The sequence below is a fragment of the Clinocottus analis genome, unplaced genomic scaffold (assembly GCF_023055335.1).
Source record: "Clinocottus analis isolate CAN_PGR_092001 unplaced genomic scaffold, fCliAna1.0.p SCAF_1, whole genome shotgun sequence".
NCBI classification, from domain to species: domain Eukaryota; kingdom Metazoa; phylum Chordata; class Actinopteri; order Perciformes; family Cottidae; genus Clinocottus; species Clinocottus analis.
In genome coordinates, this window is record NW_027175820.1 from 12,801,035 (window position 1) to 12,820,683 (window position 19,649).

At 40.1% G+C, this 19,649-nt stretch overlaps 1 protein-coding gene across 1 annotated transcript; it reads right to left on the bottom strand.

Annotated features, from left to right (window-relative positions):
- Positions 1-291: 291 nt before the first annotated feature.
- Positions 292-17,036, bottom strand: polr2m (RNA polymerase II subunit M). Its single transcript, XM_068575567.1, has 19 exons — positions 16,872-17,036; positions 16,157-16,231; positions 11,914-12,006; positions 11,041-11,205; positions 10,843-10,935; positions 10,621-10,734; positions 10,366-10,518; positions 9,621-9,746; positions 9,061-9,189; positions 8,883-8,977; positions 8,171-8,276; positions 7,432-7,515; positions 7,103-7,209; positions 6,235-6,999; positions 3,737-3,798; positions 3,519-3,609; positions 2,128-2,682; positions 1,781-2,003; positions 292-1,227 (listed from the first exon to the last, which is right to left on the bottom strand). Exons 1-19 carry the CDS (start codon positions 16,941-16,943, stop codon positions 1,078-1,080), a joined length of 3,258 nt encoding a protein of 1,085 aa, XP_068431668.1. The 5' UTR covers positions 16,944-17,036; the 3' UTR covers positions 292-1,077.
- Between the last annotated feature and the right edge of the window lie 2,613 nt (positions 17,037-19,649).

Below are 19,649 nucleotides of genomic sequence, written 5' to 3' on the forward strand. Positions count from 1 at the left end.
CCCGATAACCTCTGACAGGGTTTAGGGCATCAGGGTCTGCAGCTGATGCACCTATAAATTAACTAAAGAAGCTGGAAGTGTAACAATAAAATAGTTTGCATTTATTTATTACTCAGAAAATAATAAAATTTAGAGAAAAGAAACTGGGTCTTAATTTATCTGAATGTACAAAAGAGCCCAAATGTCAACACTGTTTAAAATATAATCAGTTCATAGAAAACAGGAACAAATGTCATGTAAAATTAATTTCAAAATATCCTTATCCAGATGAGCCAGAGTCCATAACTCATGTACATTTAAGACAATGTTGTATTTATTTATTTTTTTTACTTGACACTCTGCTATATTTAAGTGTTTAAGCCCTTACAACACTGTATTTGTATTATCACATTGTTACAGTTTCTCTTCCAATTATCAAAACTCGCGTATTATGGAGGTAAATGGATTCATATAAAGACGAACAGATAGATCCGGTATACTAAATATTCAGACAAGGAAACAATGTTTTTGATGCTCTCATAAAGTGAGCGCTTTCATTTTCTATATATGCAATGAAAAGGCTGATGAGGAACTTGTCTGTAATAGAAAAAAATCTGATGAAGGCAATGCCTATTTTATTCAAGACAAATCTGAAATCAGTCCTTGTCAACTCCACCTGCTGATGCATAGAAGTGCATCAAATCATTAACACACTGAAATAGTAACGTGAACAAACAGCCCTTTTAAACTTTTAAAAGTACACTGACAAGAAACATTTCCCACGTGATACTTGCTTCAAAAGTAGATTCAAGACTCCTAGTCAACAGCAGGTGTTATTATTCCAGCAGGATACTGAAATAACAGAACCCAATACGATCTGAATGACAATTAAGTAGCTAGTTTCTCGACCCGCCATTCAATTTCCTGAGACTGGGACACAGACTATGTCTTCACACGGTGCAAAGACTCTTTTCCTCTCTTAAGAGTTCTTGTCCTTAAAGTGAAAATCCTGTTTGATGGATCCTGATTGCGAGGTCCAAAGCCTGTTTCGTTCAGGGCCAAGGCCAAACTGGTTTTCCCAGCTCCGGCCTTCCAGGATCAGTCCTCCTCTGAGTCTGAGGAGAGCTGGGCTTCTTCATCGTGAACCTCTCTGTAGGCAGCCATAAGGCCACTTTCAGGAGTGTAGCTCCCCATAGAGATCTTAAATCCCTCAGACAGTTTCTGGGCTGCCAGCTTGGCCTGCAACTCCTGAAATTAAACAGAAGAAAACGTTGACATGAATAGGCTGGTAAACAGAAAACAAGCACATTATTATAAAGCAGCACAGCCATAGCTATTAAACCCTCGACAAAAGTAGGACTGATAATAAGATTTAACGGCCTCCGTGAGTTGACAGCAGCACACTGTTTGACATTTGGCTCTAAAGTCATTACTTTGGATGTGAAGTGATACACAGACCCTGCACTGCCTGAACACTGCCCTCTAGAGCTGAGGAAGGGATCTGATGTGGACTTTAATTCAGCCCATGCGTCAATATTAATTTATTGTCCATTTGATTAGATGAGGAAATGTCACAAGTCACCATTGTATAAACTTCACTTTTACATTTTGCATCCAGGTAAAATATCAACATTAAACTCATAATTGTAAATAAAGTAAACGATTTCCATAGAAACAGAGTTGCTATTTTCATCTATTATATCTATTTATACTGAAATATCTGACCCCGTCAGTCTGCCTGCAGTTTAATGTTAATGCTGGATGTATAAGATAAGCTTGTGGGGGACTTGGCTGCTCTAACCTGCTGCTTCTTGGCTTGTTCCTTCAGGAGGACGACCGACTCGTCCAGTGACAGAAGTTGGGCCGGACTGTAGTGGAGAGGAGGGAGTCTGGCTGCAGTGATGTCATCCAGGTGTTTTCGATCCCGCTCTCTCCTTATGTCTGTAGAGAGAGTTGATGAACCTACAGAAGACTGTCTAGGTGACGAGGATCCTGAGGGAGAGATGTCACTTCTGTGAGGCAGCCTGAAAACACGGTAGAAGATGTTATTTATAATAAGAACTATGATGTAGCTGAATGAAATCAACATACACATATAAGTATTTTTGGAATGATAAAAGGTAATCAAAACAACAAGAAACCACTCACTCATTTAGTTTGGATTGTTGCTTCCTGAGAGCTGAATTCTTCTCTGTTCTTTCCAGGACAGTTACATAGTGGGGCTTTTTGGGTAAGTAATTGTCTTTTGGTGTGCTGTTTAATGGGTCTTTGAACGTGTTACTGAAACTAGAACTAGTTTCAGACAGTTTGATCCTACACAAGGCCCCCACAAGGTCAAACTCTTTTGTCTCATCAGTCACAGAGTCCCCAGCAGCAGCCATCTCTGTGGTTTCACCATCAGCTGCACTGGAGACAAACTGGCCGTGTTGCTTATCCACCGTGTTTTCCAACATATGAGCGCAGACAGGTGAGGTCTCCTTCTCCTGTACCCCATCACCTGTAGCAGTATCACTTTGCCTGTTTTGGTTAGCATGTTGTCGCAAATTGAAAGCCTGCTGATACTTGGACTGTAACTCTGTCCTGCCAACGAACACCAAACTCTGTCTCCTCTCCTCTTCATCATGGTGTTCAATGGCAAGGCGCAATTTCTCTGTGAATTCTTCAATCTTTTTCCCTTTGTCAGGAAGACTCTGTAGAAATCTCCTACGAACAACACAAAATTCAAAACAATCATTCAAGATACAAATGGGAGACAAACAAATCAACAGTAGTGACAGACAGATACAAAAGAATGAACACTTTGTTAAATAGTTATTGTCTAATTTGTTGTATACAAACTCTCCCACATGTGTTCAGTCAAGTCGATACAGCAATTGCTTCAATTCATTTCCTTATTTGTTAAACTATTCACTTGCCCTGAATGAAATCACCTGCATTTGTTATTTTTTAATAAACTTTAATTTCTTCCTTTTTTTTTCCTTCTTCACACATTTGTCTTTTGGCATAGGTTTTCACATTGAATTAAACTTTCAAATCGGTGTATAATCAAACAAAGAGTACAGGATAACGCTATGTTATAATAATTTTGAAGGATGGTAGTATAGGCTGTGCATCCTGAACAGTGAAGCGTTGCACTTGTTTTCAACCATAAACCTTTGTTGATGGTTGAACCCAAAAAGGACTGCGATACACTTGTAGCGTCCAATATAGCGTAAATTGACATATAACATAGCCATGGGCGTATGTATAACAGTGTTTTCGTTCATAATATTAATCTCGAAAATATTTGTAGATTTGTGCTTAGTCATTTGAGGTGAAATCCACACATCCTGTGCCGATGGTCAACAACACATCGGGGTGGTTTAGCTCAGTCCCGATGGAGCAGCTCTCATTACAACTAATCAAACTGTTTTGTGTACATAAGTCACCTTGCCCCTTCGGTCATAATGTTAATGTTACATGCTACATCTAGTCACGCGTGAACTCCCTTATAGCCTGAACACGGGAGGCCCACATTGGCGCTAACAGTGTGAACTCACTTGTTAGAGAGGATCTTCTCCTGTCGCAGGACCAGCTCTTGTAGCTCCTCTTTGCTCTGGTTCCTCAGGACTCCCACCTGTCCCTGGCGCCCTGTCCGCGACGGGAACATCACTGTTAGCTAGTGGCAGCTAGCTACCGCCATTCACAGACAGCGTTAGCCAACGACTCACAGACGTAACATAATAACTATGATTCTTCGTTAAGATCAAAACTCTACCCGTTAACTGAGTCTTGTAAAAGTTAGATGTCTTAAACAGAACTCTACAGCCGGCAGTTTCACTTCGTCAACACGCGAGACAAAACGTTTCAAAGTGGAACTCTTCTTCTTCGTGTGCAAAAATCCAACAACACCCTAAGTGTCGCTCTCCCGCCCCCACTGGACAGGATAGTGTAATGCACCTCTGCTTCATGTCACAGCCAGTGAAGGTGCTTTGCTGCGCTCTACAGGCCAAGCAGCAAGTTAGTGCAGTCGGTCCGAGTAGACTCAGATTTTCCATAGCTGCATTTCCTAGTCCGGATGTTTCCTGACCATTGTATCAACCTGTGTCGCATTCAGTGCTACAAACATCTATGTTTGTACATGGCCCAATGACCCAACTTCAACCAAGAGGTTACAGCTGTGTCCCCTCTATCTCCTCTCAGAATTCAAAGTCTCTCGACGTTTGGCTGCAGCTGCACAGTGAAAAATAAATACATACATACATATATATATATATATATATATATATATATATATATATATATATATATATATATATGTGTGTGTGTGTGTGTGTGTGTGTGTGTGTGTGTGTGTGTGTGTGTGTGTGTGTGTTTACTAAGTCAGATCACACTGTACTCTATCCTCTCTTCTTATCAGAAGCCTATAATCAAAACAGTTGTAGCACATGTACTTTGTGATCTGAAGCCCATGATTGAATGTACTTTACTGATAATATTATCGACTGCACACTTTAGATTTTACCTTGTTGTTTTAAGTACTACACAACGCTTTGGAGTTTTTTGTCAATCTACACATGTTTTTGCAACATCGGTGAGATGAACAAATGGATGGAATACACATAACATTTCTTAAAGCCTGTTTTGTGTTTCTAGTGAGCTATGATACATTCAGTGATTCTCATCAAAGAACAATGAAGTAGTGAGATGTATATGTTATAGGCTTCATGCTTTAAAATATGTATGAGGTTGCACATTATGAAAGTGCTGACACAATTAGGATGCCTGGGTACTTATACAATAAAGTCTTTATTATCCGAACATACGCTGGCCTCTTATCATTAATCGCAGTATGATATGTATCGTTGAAGAAAAGGCCCATCATAAAGCTTTTCAAACACAGTTGTGGCAGTGCAGATAACAGCTGGATAATACTTGTGCCTGTGGCTCAGAAATGGCAGTCACCTAAATAAGGTCAATATCATTAAAGTGATTGAACAGTCTTTCATTAGCAGAAACATTTACTTAACATTACAATATTATATAACCCTGTTGCCAATTAAAAGAGATTCAACCCCCCCCCAGTATCAGAGAGTAGGGTGTTCATAAAGGCACAAAGCATGTTAATAAATATGTTGTACATTATATGAAAAAAACTAAATAACATTTGTACAGTGCCAATATAAAATTATATGAATAGAGACATAATACCTGTATCAACTTTCAGATAAGACTTAATGCTCTGTGAGCAACACAAAGGCTTCATTCAGTGTAAACAAAACAAATATAATTTTTTAGTACATTACTTACAGAATATTTATACAGAACATTAGATTATTTACACCCTACAACAAGCAACATGCTATTTTTGCTCATTGTGCTATGTTAAAATATAGGCAGAAAACCTACAAAAGACTTTTTACATCATCAACCAGACTCAAACGTATGTGATAGTGAAATAACTCATACGCATAAATGGTTGTTTTTTTTAAACATAACTCACAGTGAAAACAAGAATAACGAGCAGTGAGTTTAAAAGATTCCTTCAACTTGCTTACTGTAAATATGTAACTGCACTTAGTTTGAACCACAGAAACATATCACTCGAGTCATGATGTACAGATTAGGTTCATGATAAAATAACTGCAGCTACATATTGTTTAGTTGAGCATGAAGACTGGAAACATGTATCTAATTGCAAGAAGTAGTCAGCTTAAAAAAAGTCAAGTTTGAGCTTATTCGTATATTGTGTAATGCAGCCCAACTATGTGTCTTGTGAGACTTGGAACCTCAGCTCTGTCATTATCCTAAAACCTTGACCTGAAACATTGCCATTGGGTTGCATATCTTTCCTTGTATTAAATCTTGTTATCTTATCTGTCTGTTTACTAAATTCTGACGAGAGTTTTGATGAAGTGTGGTGAAACGTAGTGAAAAATGCATGAGGTCGCACTGTAGATCCATTCATTTGTGGTGCATCCACTACCACTTGGGTTACAGCGAGCAAGTGAGTTTTCAGATTTGTTGACATTGTAGAACAGTAAGCTGTGTTTTCTAATGTCGCCGAACCATTATCGTTCCTGTCAAAACGCGTTCCCCATATACGTCAACAAGCTTGGATGCTTCGATACAATAGGTCAGGCTGCCAGTACATTTCACTTTGTTTGTTCCTTTTTAACAACACCTGCAGGCTAGCTCTTTCCTCCTGTTTTCATCCTTTATGCTAAAAAAAATAAATGTATTTTCCAAAATGTCTAACTATTCCTTCAAGATCACTCTATGTTTATCTTTTTTGTTATTTCCAGAAGTTTCATGAACGGTGAATCAACTTGAGGGGCTCTTGATCTTGGTCGAGAAGAGAGCAGAGAAGAGGATTCTTCAGGACTTGATTGTGTGTCTGTGTTTGTTTTTGCGTCAACCTCATCTCTGCCTGACTGGACTGGACCCACAGGAGGCTCAGACTCAGATGGGCGGGTGTGAGGGAACCTCGCAGTCGATACTGAGGGGTTGTTTTGCAGGAAACGGCTGTACTGGACAGGAGTGTATCTCAGTAAACTGGAATCCAGTCTGCTTGGTGGAGGGTTATTTAATGTGAACGTCCTTGGTTGGGTGGGCGTTGATAGGTAGTGAAATGGATTTTGAAAGGGAGTTGTAGGGGATGAAGGTTGACTTGAGGACAGAGGTGGTATTAGGGATGAAGGAAGAGTGGAAGATACAGATAGAGTGGGTGATACAGGTAGAGTGGGTGATACAGATCGAGTGGGTGATTCAGATAGAGTGGGTGATACAGGTAGAGTGGGTGATTCGGGTAGAGTGGGTGATAGCAGTTGTGTTGGGGATGAAGGTTGCATCGGAGATAGCGGTTGTGTTGGGGATAGAGGTAGAGTGGGTGATCGAGGTGGAGTCGTTGATGAAGGTGGTGTGGGTAATGGAGGTTTCACTGGTGATGGTTGTTGAACAGGTGGAGGCTGTTGCATGGGATGGATATGAGCTGGTTCATACAGAACAGGAAGTTCAACATCACGCCTTTTTGCTTCATGTCTGCAGATGCACAGTCAGACATCAGAGTGAGAAACCACCTCTAAATTTAACACCAAATAGAACCTGATGCTACTGAATGTGATTCTCTGACTTTTCGTCTTACCTGGGGAGCAGATCGCAACCTACTCCTATCTCCCTTATTTCCAAAACCTCCTGTGGTCTATTCTGTGTGGACATAAAATACTTCAGCTTGTCTTCTAATTCATTATTCTAGGAAAGAAGAAAGAGGAAACAACACTGTCAGGTCAAGCACATGCAAAGATCTGAAGTCACTTAACATGTGAAAGTGACAAGATAGGTGCAGTGACGCGAGGAAACCAAACAGACGTTGCAAAAAGTGCAGATGATCGATTGCTAAGCACCCCAGACAAATTACAACACCACACCAAAATAAAAACACACAGTAAACACACAGTGAAGGATTTGTCCTACCTCACACTCCACTATTGCGATTCTGTCCAGAAGCTCTGAGATGAACATGTCCTTCTGAGCAACTTGAGCTCGCAGTGATTGAACCTTCACAAATTAAAGATTGAAAACAATTTTCACATGTTTTCACTCAGACCTTTTCTCTGCTCTGCAATGTAGATTGTTGGCATGATTTCCTAATCATGTTATTGAAATCCTTCTGAAAATAACTATGTGATTTGGCGCTAATTATATGGGAAATAGTAATGGAAAGGAAAGTACTTTCTGGTCAAGTCGCTTTAGCAAATCATAAGAATTGAACCCTGTCTCTATTTCACTCAATATACAGCATAATAGAAAAAAATGGCATAGTTATTTACAGGAAATTATTCAGTAATGAAAGACCTATACAATAAACAGTTACAGTTGAAAAAAAGTCCATGCAACCCTTCAAGAATATTCCAACTATAGCTAGTATGATGGACACTGAATAAAAGGACGAATGTTTTGGAAAACCAAACTGTACGGGACCAGTAAAGCCTAACAATGCCCTTAATCTTCTGATCATCTAAACCAGGCTGGGCTCCACCCTTTATTGACTTTGGTTCTGATTAAGTTTTATATTGCTTGTCTGCATTGAACTCATCTATAATCTTTTCGGTAAACAAACTTTCATTACTTCATCTGACGTTGCATGCATCCACACCCATTATCAAATCACAAGCAGAACAAAAGTACCGCAGGTAAATAACACTCTCCTCACCTCCTCGATCATTCCTTTGACTTTTCTCTGCTGGCAGAACACCATGTCGTTCAAGTGTTTGATTCTTTCACGGAGATCCACAGATTCAGATTTCAGCTCTTTGGACCTAATCAGAACCATTTAAACCCAAATGTAAATCCATCATGCTGATGAAAGGGGATTTATCTTTTCTGGAAATGTGCAGCCGCGTTCAGCAATTCTCCAATCAAGGATAAGAAACTTTTGAAGAAAAGAAGGACTGCAGCATCTTGATAGATTTGCAGTCTCTAAAGGAACATTGTGTGACATTAATTGACAAATATGGGATATAATATGCAAAACTCTGCTTTTATTACTATATAATAAATGATCTGAAAGTAAGAATCAAAAATAAAAAAATGCTTTTTTAAAAAAAAGCATTTTTATCTAGGGAGGGAGCAGGTCGTCTTCCACAGAAGCCCCGAAAGAACAAACACAAACGAGAGCCATTCGTGTTTTGACATTATTTAAAGGCAGAGAAGGCAATAAACTCTGTATTAAACGGCCCAGATTATTAATGATTGGAGTACTGATAAACTCTGACGTTACTGTTTTATTTTATTTGTACTTTGTTTGTTTTAGTGTCAATTAATATCACGCTGAAGCGAGCAAAGCTCAGGAAAAAGCAAGGAAATGGACCTTGAGTTGGGATTTCGTCAGATGATGTTTGATTATGTGAGCAATCTTTTTGTACCTTTTGACTGCAGATGCATCAGTTGTGTCTGTCAGCTCCATCAAGCGGAGGCGGTGTTCACATTCCTGCAGCTTCTTGTCGAGTTGACTTTTTTCCTGTGAAAATATGTTTTCATTGTAAATGTTGTATATCTGCATAAAGTGTAGATAGATTGAGTCATGTTAAAAATGTGCATTACCTTTCCCATACAATCCAGTAGGCGCTCCACTTCAATAATCCTTTGGTCCCTCTCAGCAATCTTGGCCTCTGCAATTCTGAGGTTACTTTCTGCTTCCTCCAGTCGCCTGATGTACTCATCGAGTTGGGCCTGTGTGAGCGGAAATATGATTCCTCTTCATTCACCTCTTTTATCGCTATTTATACTGTATATGTTTGTCTGTGTAAGTGAACCATGATAAATTATGAAGTAGTTGTGCTTAGTTATATGAAGGGCACTGCAGAGGTAAATTTTCCAGTCCTCTTTGTCTGAGACCGAGTAAAGATGTGGTCGATTTCAAGAAGAGAACAAGGCCTTCAAAAAGTGGTCTTGAGACCAAGACCGATCTCGAGTACTGAAACAATGAATGTAACGTCTACCTTTTGTCAATTAGAATACATTTTCACTGCATCACAATCTTTGTGAAGTGCGTCATGTAATCATCACACGTCCATCCTGTTCTTATGAAACATAAAGTCTGGTATCTATTGGCACTGAAATGCTGTGTGTTACTTTATGAATAAGGATTAAAGAATGCAGACCTGTAGGTTTTCAACCTCCTCCCTGTGTTTCCGTTGCTCCTCTCGCAGCTTCTCCTCATACTCCTGCTGTAGCTTTGCTGAGAGCTCCAGCAGCGCCTGGTTGTTGGCCTCCCGTGCAGACTCCACCTGGAAAATTCACAGCACAGCAAAAATTGATTATTGCATACTGACAGTAGAATAGAAAATGCAGCTGATGTGTGCTGCTGTGAGCTGATCTGTGGTCAAATCAGCTGGATCACAGCGTACTGCTTTTTCCGCTGATTCTCACACGTCTTACATTTTTGAAATTGGGGTTGTTTCACTCTGAAAAATTATTTCTCCCTGCTTTATTGATAGTTTTGTTACTATAGTATTGTTTTTGTTTCTTTATTGCTATGTGAGTTTGTTTGTTTTTCTTTTACTTCTCCTTCTCCTCATTTCTGTTCTTGAACAGTAAGAAAATAAGTATACTGTTTGCCACCTATAACAGAGAATCTGAAAAAATTAAATATATGTATGTGAGATTTTGAAGACTAATAAAATATAAAGAGTTGGAATTGTTTGCTGTCAAATGGAAAGAGAGCGTACATCTTGAACCTCTCCACTGTTCCTAACTCATCCGATGATTTTGGAACAGGCCACTTGTAACACCAGTGGCCTACATATCAATGAATGTGCCAGTACAAGGGTTGTTACTGCAATTTTTTGAGTTGTGTGGATGCATGCAAGGGGGTTTGTGTGAATGAGGATGAAGAAATGTAATTACCTGCAGTCTCAGAGTCTGGTTTTCAATCTGCGTGGCTTCCAGCTCTTTTTCCTTGTTTCTGAGTTTTTCTTGTGTTTTCTCACAGGTGCTCTGCAAATTTCTCACCTCGTCTCTCGTGTCCAATCTTTTCTGACAGTTTTCCAGAAGAGATTTCTGCAAAGGAATCTTCTTTTAGTTATCAAGCCGGCCTTCTCTTTGATGGCATGCAGCTGTCATGGAGCAGGTCTCACAGAGTCAGTGGCATTGATTTGTTACCTGCAGGCCGATGTTGGTAGATATAAGGGAGCTGTTCATCTGATCGAAGCTTTCCATGGCTGTCGTCCGGATCCTCACCTCTGACTCGAGACTCCTCTGATGGGAATTGGCAGCCTGCATACACACAGGGCACATTGCATGTTCACATTCATTCACAGCTTCACAGACTGGAGTTTGAGGACAGAGTTCGAGGCTGTCTCACATTGTTACATAATGAATTACCTTAATTTCCTGTGAAAGCTTTTGCATTGATTGCTGCATTCCTCCGAACTGCCCGTACATCCGCTCTCTCACCTTCTCCAAAGAATCTCTCACCTGGACACACAAAACATACAGATATCATCCACACGACATCCCACACAGTCTTGCATAGATGATGTGTTGATCTGAAGGCCTGGCTGTTTGTTAGTTTCCACTCACCTCCCGGATGTACTTCATCTCATCCTGAAGGTGACTGACCGTCCACTCTCGCGCCATCACCTCCTGCTGTCTGTCCGAACCTGTCCTCTGCACTACGCCATACACTTTGGGCCCAGGATTCTCCTGCGCGGTCTCTGGAGCCCCATTGGTCATGTCTCTGAGGTGCTGAGGGAGACAGGATCGCACCGGTCAGGTTTCTGCAGCCACCCTCCACTGAGGCTGACTTCTACCGTCTGCAGTGTTTGTGTAATTGTGTGTTCGTTCATGTGGACAAATGCTCACTTTCAGGTGCATCACATGTTTCTGTGTTTGAGCGCGGATGCTCATGCCTACGTATGGACACTTGATCAGGTATTTCCAGAATTACTGCTGCTGAGCACTGGAAATACGAGGCTGGGAACAACCAGTTAAAAAAAAAGTGCAGGGTGTATTGAAGGTGTCATGTTTCCGCAACCCAGTAAATGAGCTGCTGTGTGTCTGCCTATTGTGCTTCTAGCAGCCAGGCGACTGATGCACACCAGCCAAGAAGAAGTGCAGCATTTTAAACAATGCACCAACTAAATAACACATGATAGTTATGGGCACCAATAAATTACAGAACTCCAATTTAGAGATTCAATTTCTTTAAATATTTTAGTACCGTAGTGTTTGGAGATTAGAAAGAATGATCTCCAGCTACAAAGATAGATTTCAGACGTGGGATTTGTAAAAGCCATCGACAAGCATGTGTTGAATATCCATGAATACATTATTAATGACAGCCTTAAGGTGCAGGCACAGGAAGGTGTTTTTACAGAAAGATGTCAGTGACACACATGCTGAAGCAGTAGCAGCGTCGTGCCTATTATTCATGTGTTGGATGCGGCTGTCTACCTGCTGAGGTGACTCCCTGCCAGCTGGCCTCTCTCTTTGGATCAGCCCATTCTTCTTCTTCCACGACCCATTGACATCCTTCTCTTTCTCAGCCTACAGAAAGAAAAAAAAATACAACGTTCACGCAAATGTTCAAAATAAGTGTTCATCTTTTGTGTTAACATTCTGCGACACTGACTGACCTTCTAATTAGCAATGTTTATGTTGCAATAATTCACTGTAGTCATTGTGTCTGGTCACATCTAGTGCTCTCTCAACAAGACTAAGAATGCAAGCAAACACACTGTTTTGGAAAATTTGGCAATTTCACTCTATTACACTACTTTGATACACACAAAAGCATTTGAAAAAATTAACTAAGACTAAAATAAAATATATAGACTCCAGGCACTAGATACAAAATATAATATACATATAAAAGTTGAAAACTTGAACAGACGGAAAGGAGACAGACAGACAGACAGACAGACAGACAGACAGACAGACAGACAGACAGACAGATAGATAGATAGGTGTCAGTCTCTCCATCTCTCAGAGATAATAGGGACGTGGGGCAAGAACAAAGACACCAGTGTTGTCTTGTGGACAGAGCCAAGCCTTTTCCACCATTTCATACACAGAGGACATGCTGTTGAAGAATGCTGAACGCCTGCTAATAAGCGCACATGAATTCCAGCAGATGGGAGATAAGAAATCTGTGTTTATGTTTGAACATCACCGCAGCTCAGAATAACAATGCTCTTGATGACTTTGACTTCTAAAATGTCAATCTTTGACCCTGCTGGTTGACAAAACGTTAATTCGAGATGAGCCAGTTTTGCTCAAAATCGATCGCCGGCAATCGGCGGAAAATGCATGCCGGTTAGATTTGTGTCCAACTTCATCCCGCCTGTCGATTTTTGAGCCAGGCGCTGCAACAGCTTTCCACCGACTGCCTGGCCCAGTGCATGATGGGAAATGCCTAACTGTCGCCACATCAGAGATCTGATTGGCTCTTAGATCTGACAGCAAACACCACGTGTTGTAGAAAATCCTTATTTTATGTGTAGTTGTAATATTTAAGACTCGATTGTTGACCATTAGTCTCAGGTTTAATCTAAAAGCGTATCTTGTGTGGCTGATAATACAAAATTGGATTTATACAACATACATCAAAACCAGTAGTAACGTATTTCTCACACAGACATAAAAAAGAACAAAGGATGCGGCTACATATTTATTTCTACATTAATACATTTTCATAAACACACACTAATAAATCCAAACTTGATCCGTAAACCACAAGTAGACTACAGATCGGAACTAACAGGGAGTCATCTTTTCTGTAAACTGCTGTGTACTTTGAAGGCAACTGAAAACTGTCTGACTTTACAAGAGTTTTTTGTCAACACCCCCTGCTGCTGCCGCCTGCTCTCGTCTGCATTCCAGCCGAGGTGTAGTTTTTTTGAACGAGCCTATTATTAACCTGACTATAACTGAAACTTCAGCTATGTAATATGGAAGGAAAACACAGTTTTTTCGTTGTTGCCTTAAGGAGCATGACCTCTGCACAACGCACTGACTGCCAGATTCATATAAACAAGCAAAAACGACTCAAAGACACCCTTTTGAAATACATGTTATTGTCATCATTTTACTATGTAATTTGTAAACTGACTTATGAGTCTTATGAGTGCATTAATAAGGACTTAACTGATTGGATTAGCAGATCTCATGTATCTCTTTGGTTATAATTGTGTTCACGTTGAAGAGACCATTATGGAGATTAAATTGAAGGTACCTGTGGAAACTCAAACTTCTATGTGTAACAACTGCTTCCAGGTCCATCGTGTGAATGTCATGGTGCAGATGTTTTACATCTCATCCAGGCCATACTCACTGGTTGGATTGTGTTGCAGGACACACCCTTACTCATTTTATGGTGAATAACCACTTTAACCAGCGTTCCTACTGAAACATAATACAGTATCTTTAGCAGATGTTTCTGTCATATCCTTCCTCCGTGATTAAGTTCACATCTTCCCTTTTTCCTTTCTCACAAAGTCACAAAAATCGAAATGCAACTGATCTACATTTGGCCTTCCCTCCAGATTACATCTAAAGTTTAAGTTTGGACAACTTCAGTGGAAATTTGTCCCAGCACATTGGCTAAAAAAGAAAAATGGACATAAGTGTTCCAAGTGTAAGTGACTTATGAAAGTGGACGTTAAATACTCTGCTGTATACCTTTTGAACGTTGTGCTGGTACTTGAACTAAATGCTGTTGCAACAACAACAGACAGAGCTACGGGTCACAGTTATTGCAGCAGCGCCTGCACAGAGCTCGCAGCTCAGCACTGAATGCATAATGAGCACATAAGAGGACACAGAGAGGTGAGTTTTTAACCTCTTGAACCCTGATATTCTCTACCAGTTTCCCCTGACGTAGTTATAAAGTTATGTTTTGCCACACTGTTCTACAGTTTTACATGCACATTATGTAGTAAATGGTTATCAGGGCCAGCATCGTCACCCTTTTGTGTTTTTGGAAACCTTTGAACTTTATAGCAATAGTTCAAATTGTCCTTTTGGGAAATACATTTATTCCCTTTCTTTCTCATTTTTAATGAGAGATTGATACCGTCGACAGCTGCTTAGTTTAGCTTAGCAGACTGGAAAAAGGGAAACAGCTTTCCTGGACTTGTCCTAAGTTAACACGCGTATAATAACGCTTATTCATTACACATAACCCTCTGCCATAAAGCAGCAATTTGTACACGTTTTTGCAAGTATGATACAAACAAGATAAAACATTATTTTGAAATCTAGAAAGGTGCTGGTAGGCAGATTCAGTTGCTTTTCAACAGAGCCAGTGCAGCTGTTTCCAGCCATTTCCAGTATTTGTGCTACCTCTTGGCTGAATAAATACATTTCCCACAACATTCTTATTTCTCCAAGGCCATTTCTTACTATTGTGTTTTTACTCTCTATGTTTCTTCCCACCAATTGTATTGCACTTTAAGCCTCAGTTGATTGTCTTTAAAAAAAAAGAAAAGAAAAAGTGCCTCGCTGTTGGAGCTGCAGGTCTGTGCAGAATGAGCTGCAGTTGCAGTGGTGCAGAGTCTGCGTCCTCACTAAACACACTGAAGTACACGTCATCATCGAGCGCATGATTGTTACTTCACTTTGTGTTCACTCTTGACCAGACTGTCCTCTGCCATCAGTTCCAATAGTCATGGACACGCCCTCCCAAAAGGAAGTGCATTCAGAGATTGTACGGGCGTGCTATCAGTGTAGAAAGTGGAGGTGTGGTAACTGGACGAATACCAAAAGAAGGATTCAGCACATGATTAGAATCAGAATTTGAATCAGTAACCGTTTATTGCCATGAATGTTTTCACAAATGAGGAATACCTTCGCGGAAGATGCAACAGTAGACAAGAGACATTAGACGACACAAACAACAGTCAACGACAACACAGTGCAATGTGTATTAAATTAAGGACCAGAAACCCTCTAAATGCCATCAATCAGCATCGTATCACAATCAGTTCTCACACTCTGTCTGTCAACCTCTGGTCTTTATATGGCAAACAAAGGCAGGAGCAGAGACACCTACAGCAAACAGCCACACAGCCTGCTGCATACGCACAATCATAGTCCACACACAATGTGCACGAACACACATGAAGACTGAGCAGAATGTTCTCACGCACTTCAGTAAGAACATGCACATTAGTAAATGTTTGTTTACTTACCAGCGTTTGACTTCAAACTGTGTCTCAGATGTTTCAGGTGTGATATTAAACCTATTGTCTTTTCATTTAAAATATTTTCTATTGTATGGAATAGATTTACAACACAGAGTCGGACTTTAGCTTTGATGTAAATGTGAAACAGACGTACCACACACACACACACACACACACACACACACACACACACACACACACACACACACACACACACACACACACACATACACGCCTATCTGTCATGATTGTGTAACTGGTCCAGATGATAAAATACACATAAATCTCAGTTGCTGCACCATCTTTCTTTTATTTGTTTTATATGATGAGTATAGGTTGTATTTTCAGGGCTTATTATTCTCTCGCATAACTATTTTGAGAGTTCCTTGGTGAGTGTGTTTTAAGTTAACTCTATTCATTAAACTGTTATCTAATAGTGCTGTCAAGCAAGACTTATAGCCAGGATGCAGAATGGTTGATTGTAGACTTTAAACGAGAGAGATTTGACTTACTGAGTTTGTGGTTTTCTGCTCCTTGTGTCCATTATCGCCTGCATGTAGAGTTAACCTGAGGCGTCTGATCCTCCTCTAAGAAAAACAAACAGACAAAAGGCAAATAAATGATGTTCTGCACACAAAATGATATTTGCATGTCATCGTTAGAACATATTGAAGAGTTGACATTACAAACGTCACTGAAACTGAGGGGGGAGTGGTGTATTATTTATAGTCAATGGAAACAGAGCTGGAAACAAAGTTTATGTAAATGCACAAAAACCGATATGTTGTCAAATTTACACCACAATGAATGCTTTGTTAGGTTATTCCCCCCAAAAAGGTAACATACTCTGTTTACTAAAACATAATAGTTTTTTTTTCCTCAGCAAGTTTAAAGGCCTGTTTAGTACAAAGGCCGGTTTTATCTGAGAGCTGTTCAAATAAACATGATAGTCTCGCCTCCTGCACACTCAGCTCACATTACTTGCTCCTGCAAGTGAACACATCCGATAACAAACTTGTAGATGATCAGGGGACAGAACATGCTAGTTGGGATTTGGCAAATGTAACTCACTGTATAGACAAGAAATAAGTGGCTACAAGGGAAACAGGGAAAAACAAAAGAGGGGAGGAGGGGGGGATGTTTGCAAAACACATAGGAGAAGGGAGAGAAAAAAGGGGGGAGATAGAAGAAGAGTTTCAGTGCTCTGCCTCTTTTAGGACTTCTTACCTCACTTGAAGGATCCAGAGAGTCCTCTGTTGTGGTGGTGGAAACACTTCGCCCTGAACCGTAGCGAAGCATGTCTCCTCTTCTGTCCACTCCTCGTTTCTCTTCCTCTCCCTCTCTGGACCTCCTCCCTCCCTTCCTCTCGCTGCTCCTTCCTGAGTTCTGCTCAGACTCTCTATGCGACCATCTGCCCGCGGCTCCGGACAGGGATAAGAATGGAAATTCCACTTTGTCAAGTCTGGTGTTAGGGGGGGTCCACAGGCCAGAGGTTTCCTCTCCGTCTGTGAAATGATCAGGTGAAATCCAGCCCCACACTCAGCAACACAAACACAACTGTGCCATTGTCTTAATTCCAGCCTGACTGCTATAACTCCACCTGGTTGACAGACTTGTCAGTCGATCAGCTACCAGCCCTGCCTCTTTCTCTCTCTCGCTCTCCGTTTCTCCCTCTCTCTCTAGCTTTCTCTCTGTGAATCTGCATTCCCATCAGACCTGTCAGGCCACATTTCAGCGGCTCCCTGGTCCCTGAGAGCAGGACATTCACAGGGAGGGGCCTCGTTCTTGGCCTGAGACAGGTGGTGGAACCCTTCTTATCAAGAGGAGTGGCAAATAGGAGGAGCTGGTACTTCACAGTTTGACACATATTACACGTATTACACACTACACATATTGTATTTACGTACACAAGTAAGGTACTTTTACTTCACTCAAGCTTATCCTATTTTACAGATGTAGTCTATTCAATTTCAAAGGTGAATTACAGTTACTGCAGGGGTCATGCTGCATCATGAGTATTTTTACTTTTTTAGAGTAATTTACTTTAAATAAACTGTGCTGCTGCTACTAGAAAAAAAATGAATGCAGGACTTTTGCTTATAATGGAGTATTTGTGTATTGCGATGGTCTTCCAGCACTAATGCTGTGAGAATGAAAAGCTCTTCTTCCAATTAAATAGAGTCAAATTTAATAACCTTATACCAAAGGTACAGAAGGTGTCACCCAATACATTATTGATACTGTTGATAGTGGATACTGATGATAAGGAAGACAACACAGCAAACACTATTGTCACCTTCGATATCACAACTACCTTCATTCAGTTTTACATGATACTTTTACACTCATACGTTTATACGTACTCACTCGTCAAATATCGTCAAGGAAAAGGCAGACAATTATTCTAAAAGCCAGATCACATTCCTGGTATGAATGGAGTGCAGTCACTCCCTTTTTGATAGAAACTATAGCCACACTCGAGTCACAGAGGAATGAAGAGTCAAGTTTAAAGGCTGAAGTTGGCAAAGAAGTGCTTGTTCTGCAGTATTGGTCAACAAAGATCAGCTGCTAGATGATGTCAAAATATGTCAATAAATATGAAAGGAAAAATTTCCTGAACAACACAAGAGGTATTTCTACAGGTCTGAGGGGTTAATCAGTAGCCAGACATCAAACAAATGGTATTTTTTTTTACTTCTGCAATCAGTAAGCCAGGCCTCTGGCCAAGCCCAATGTCATGTGGAAATCCTCTCTCATAAACATATCATAAGAAGGGCATTTATCAATATTTTAGTGCTTGTTGAAGCACTATAGAATAGATACAAATTTGCTCTACCTCAACCAACTACAACAGTATAGTTCAGAAAACATATTAATGCATCAGTTTTAAAAGTATTATTATGTCATAATAGTTCAACACTCACGTCTTGTGTCTTGGGTTATTTTACTTGTAATGTTGTACATTACAATTACTGTGGGCCATAGCTACTGAGGGCTTTCACAACCACTGAATGATAATCAGTGATAATAAGTCTGTAATAAATGATGATTATGAGTAAGTTGTATGTGTTGTTTGTTTCTGCATGCAGGTCACAGGTGTTTGATCTTCTCTCCTGTGTGGGAGCAGTTGCTTGTGAAGGATGTGTTGTTGAAACCAAAAACAATAACTGTTGTGTGTTCAGATTTAGTTTTAATGATTGCTTGACAAAAAAAAGCACCATTCCAACTGTTGACAGACAATGTGATGTGACACACTGTGAAGAAATGGCTTCACAAAGATGCACTGTTTTCAGGAATGTGTGGAAACCTTACACAGCAACTGGCAGTTGTAATTTAGGATTTTTTTAAAAATAGCTAAGTTCTGTTAGAGATGCAATTAGTACAATTGTAAAGGCTGTATATAGTTGCTATCTGTCTGAATCAGTCTTAAAACAACACTCACAGTAAGGAATGTCTTTGCAGCCAGCATGGCTGCAAAGACATTCCCTCTAAAAGCAACTTATCATGTTAAGTGATGGGGGACAAACTCCACAGTCCTCATTCTGTGTGAAAATTACTTATCAAGTTCATCTGAAGCTAATATTAAACTTTAGCAAATTTACAGTCTTTCCCTCTTTGTTTTTCCACAAACAGAGTTTCCTTGCTTAGTCGGGGTGGAGAACATTTGGTACCAAAAACAGAAAATTTAGAAGATCCCGAGGTGAGTTGTGTAAGTGCTGAAGCCTCATTATCTTTGGCTGAAATGTTTTTGTATAACATTGGGAATGTGGATCTTGTTGCTTAAAGTATGAAAATAGATCTGAACAGATGCAAACCAAGCTTGACAAACCTTAATGTCTCCATTTCTAAGGAAATGACAACAACTTAATGGATTTTTAGCCTCTGATAAATAACTTGTTCAGTGAGCTAAGTGAAAGGAGCCATAGAGGAAGCACATTGAGCTGGTTGTTGAATGTACAGCACTAGTGCCCACAGGATCAATTATCTTCTTCTCTGTTATAGCTC

What these genes read in the sequence shown, in the direction of transcription:
- polr2m (XM_068575567.1), bottom strand. Translation starts at nt 16,943, where the DNA reads ATGCTTCGCTACGGTTCAGGGCGAAGTGTTTCCACCACCACAACAGAG. An exon ending in ACAAAAAAGATAAACATAGA is followed by an intron (nt 3,799 to 6,234) that starts GTGATCTTGAAG and finishes GTGTTGACGAAG; the next exon opens with TGAAACTGCCGGCTGTAGAG. An exon ending in TTACAAGACTCAGTTAACGG is followed by an intron (nt 3,610 to 3,736) that starts GTAGAGTTTTGA and finishes CGTCGCGGACAG; the next exon opens with GGCGCCAGGGACAGGTGGGA.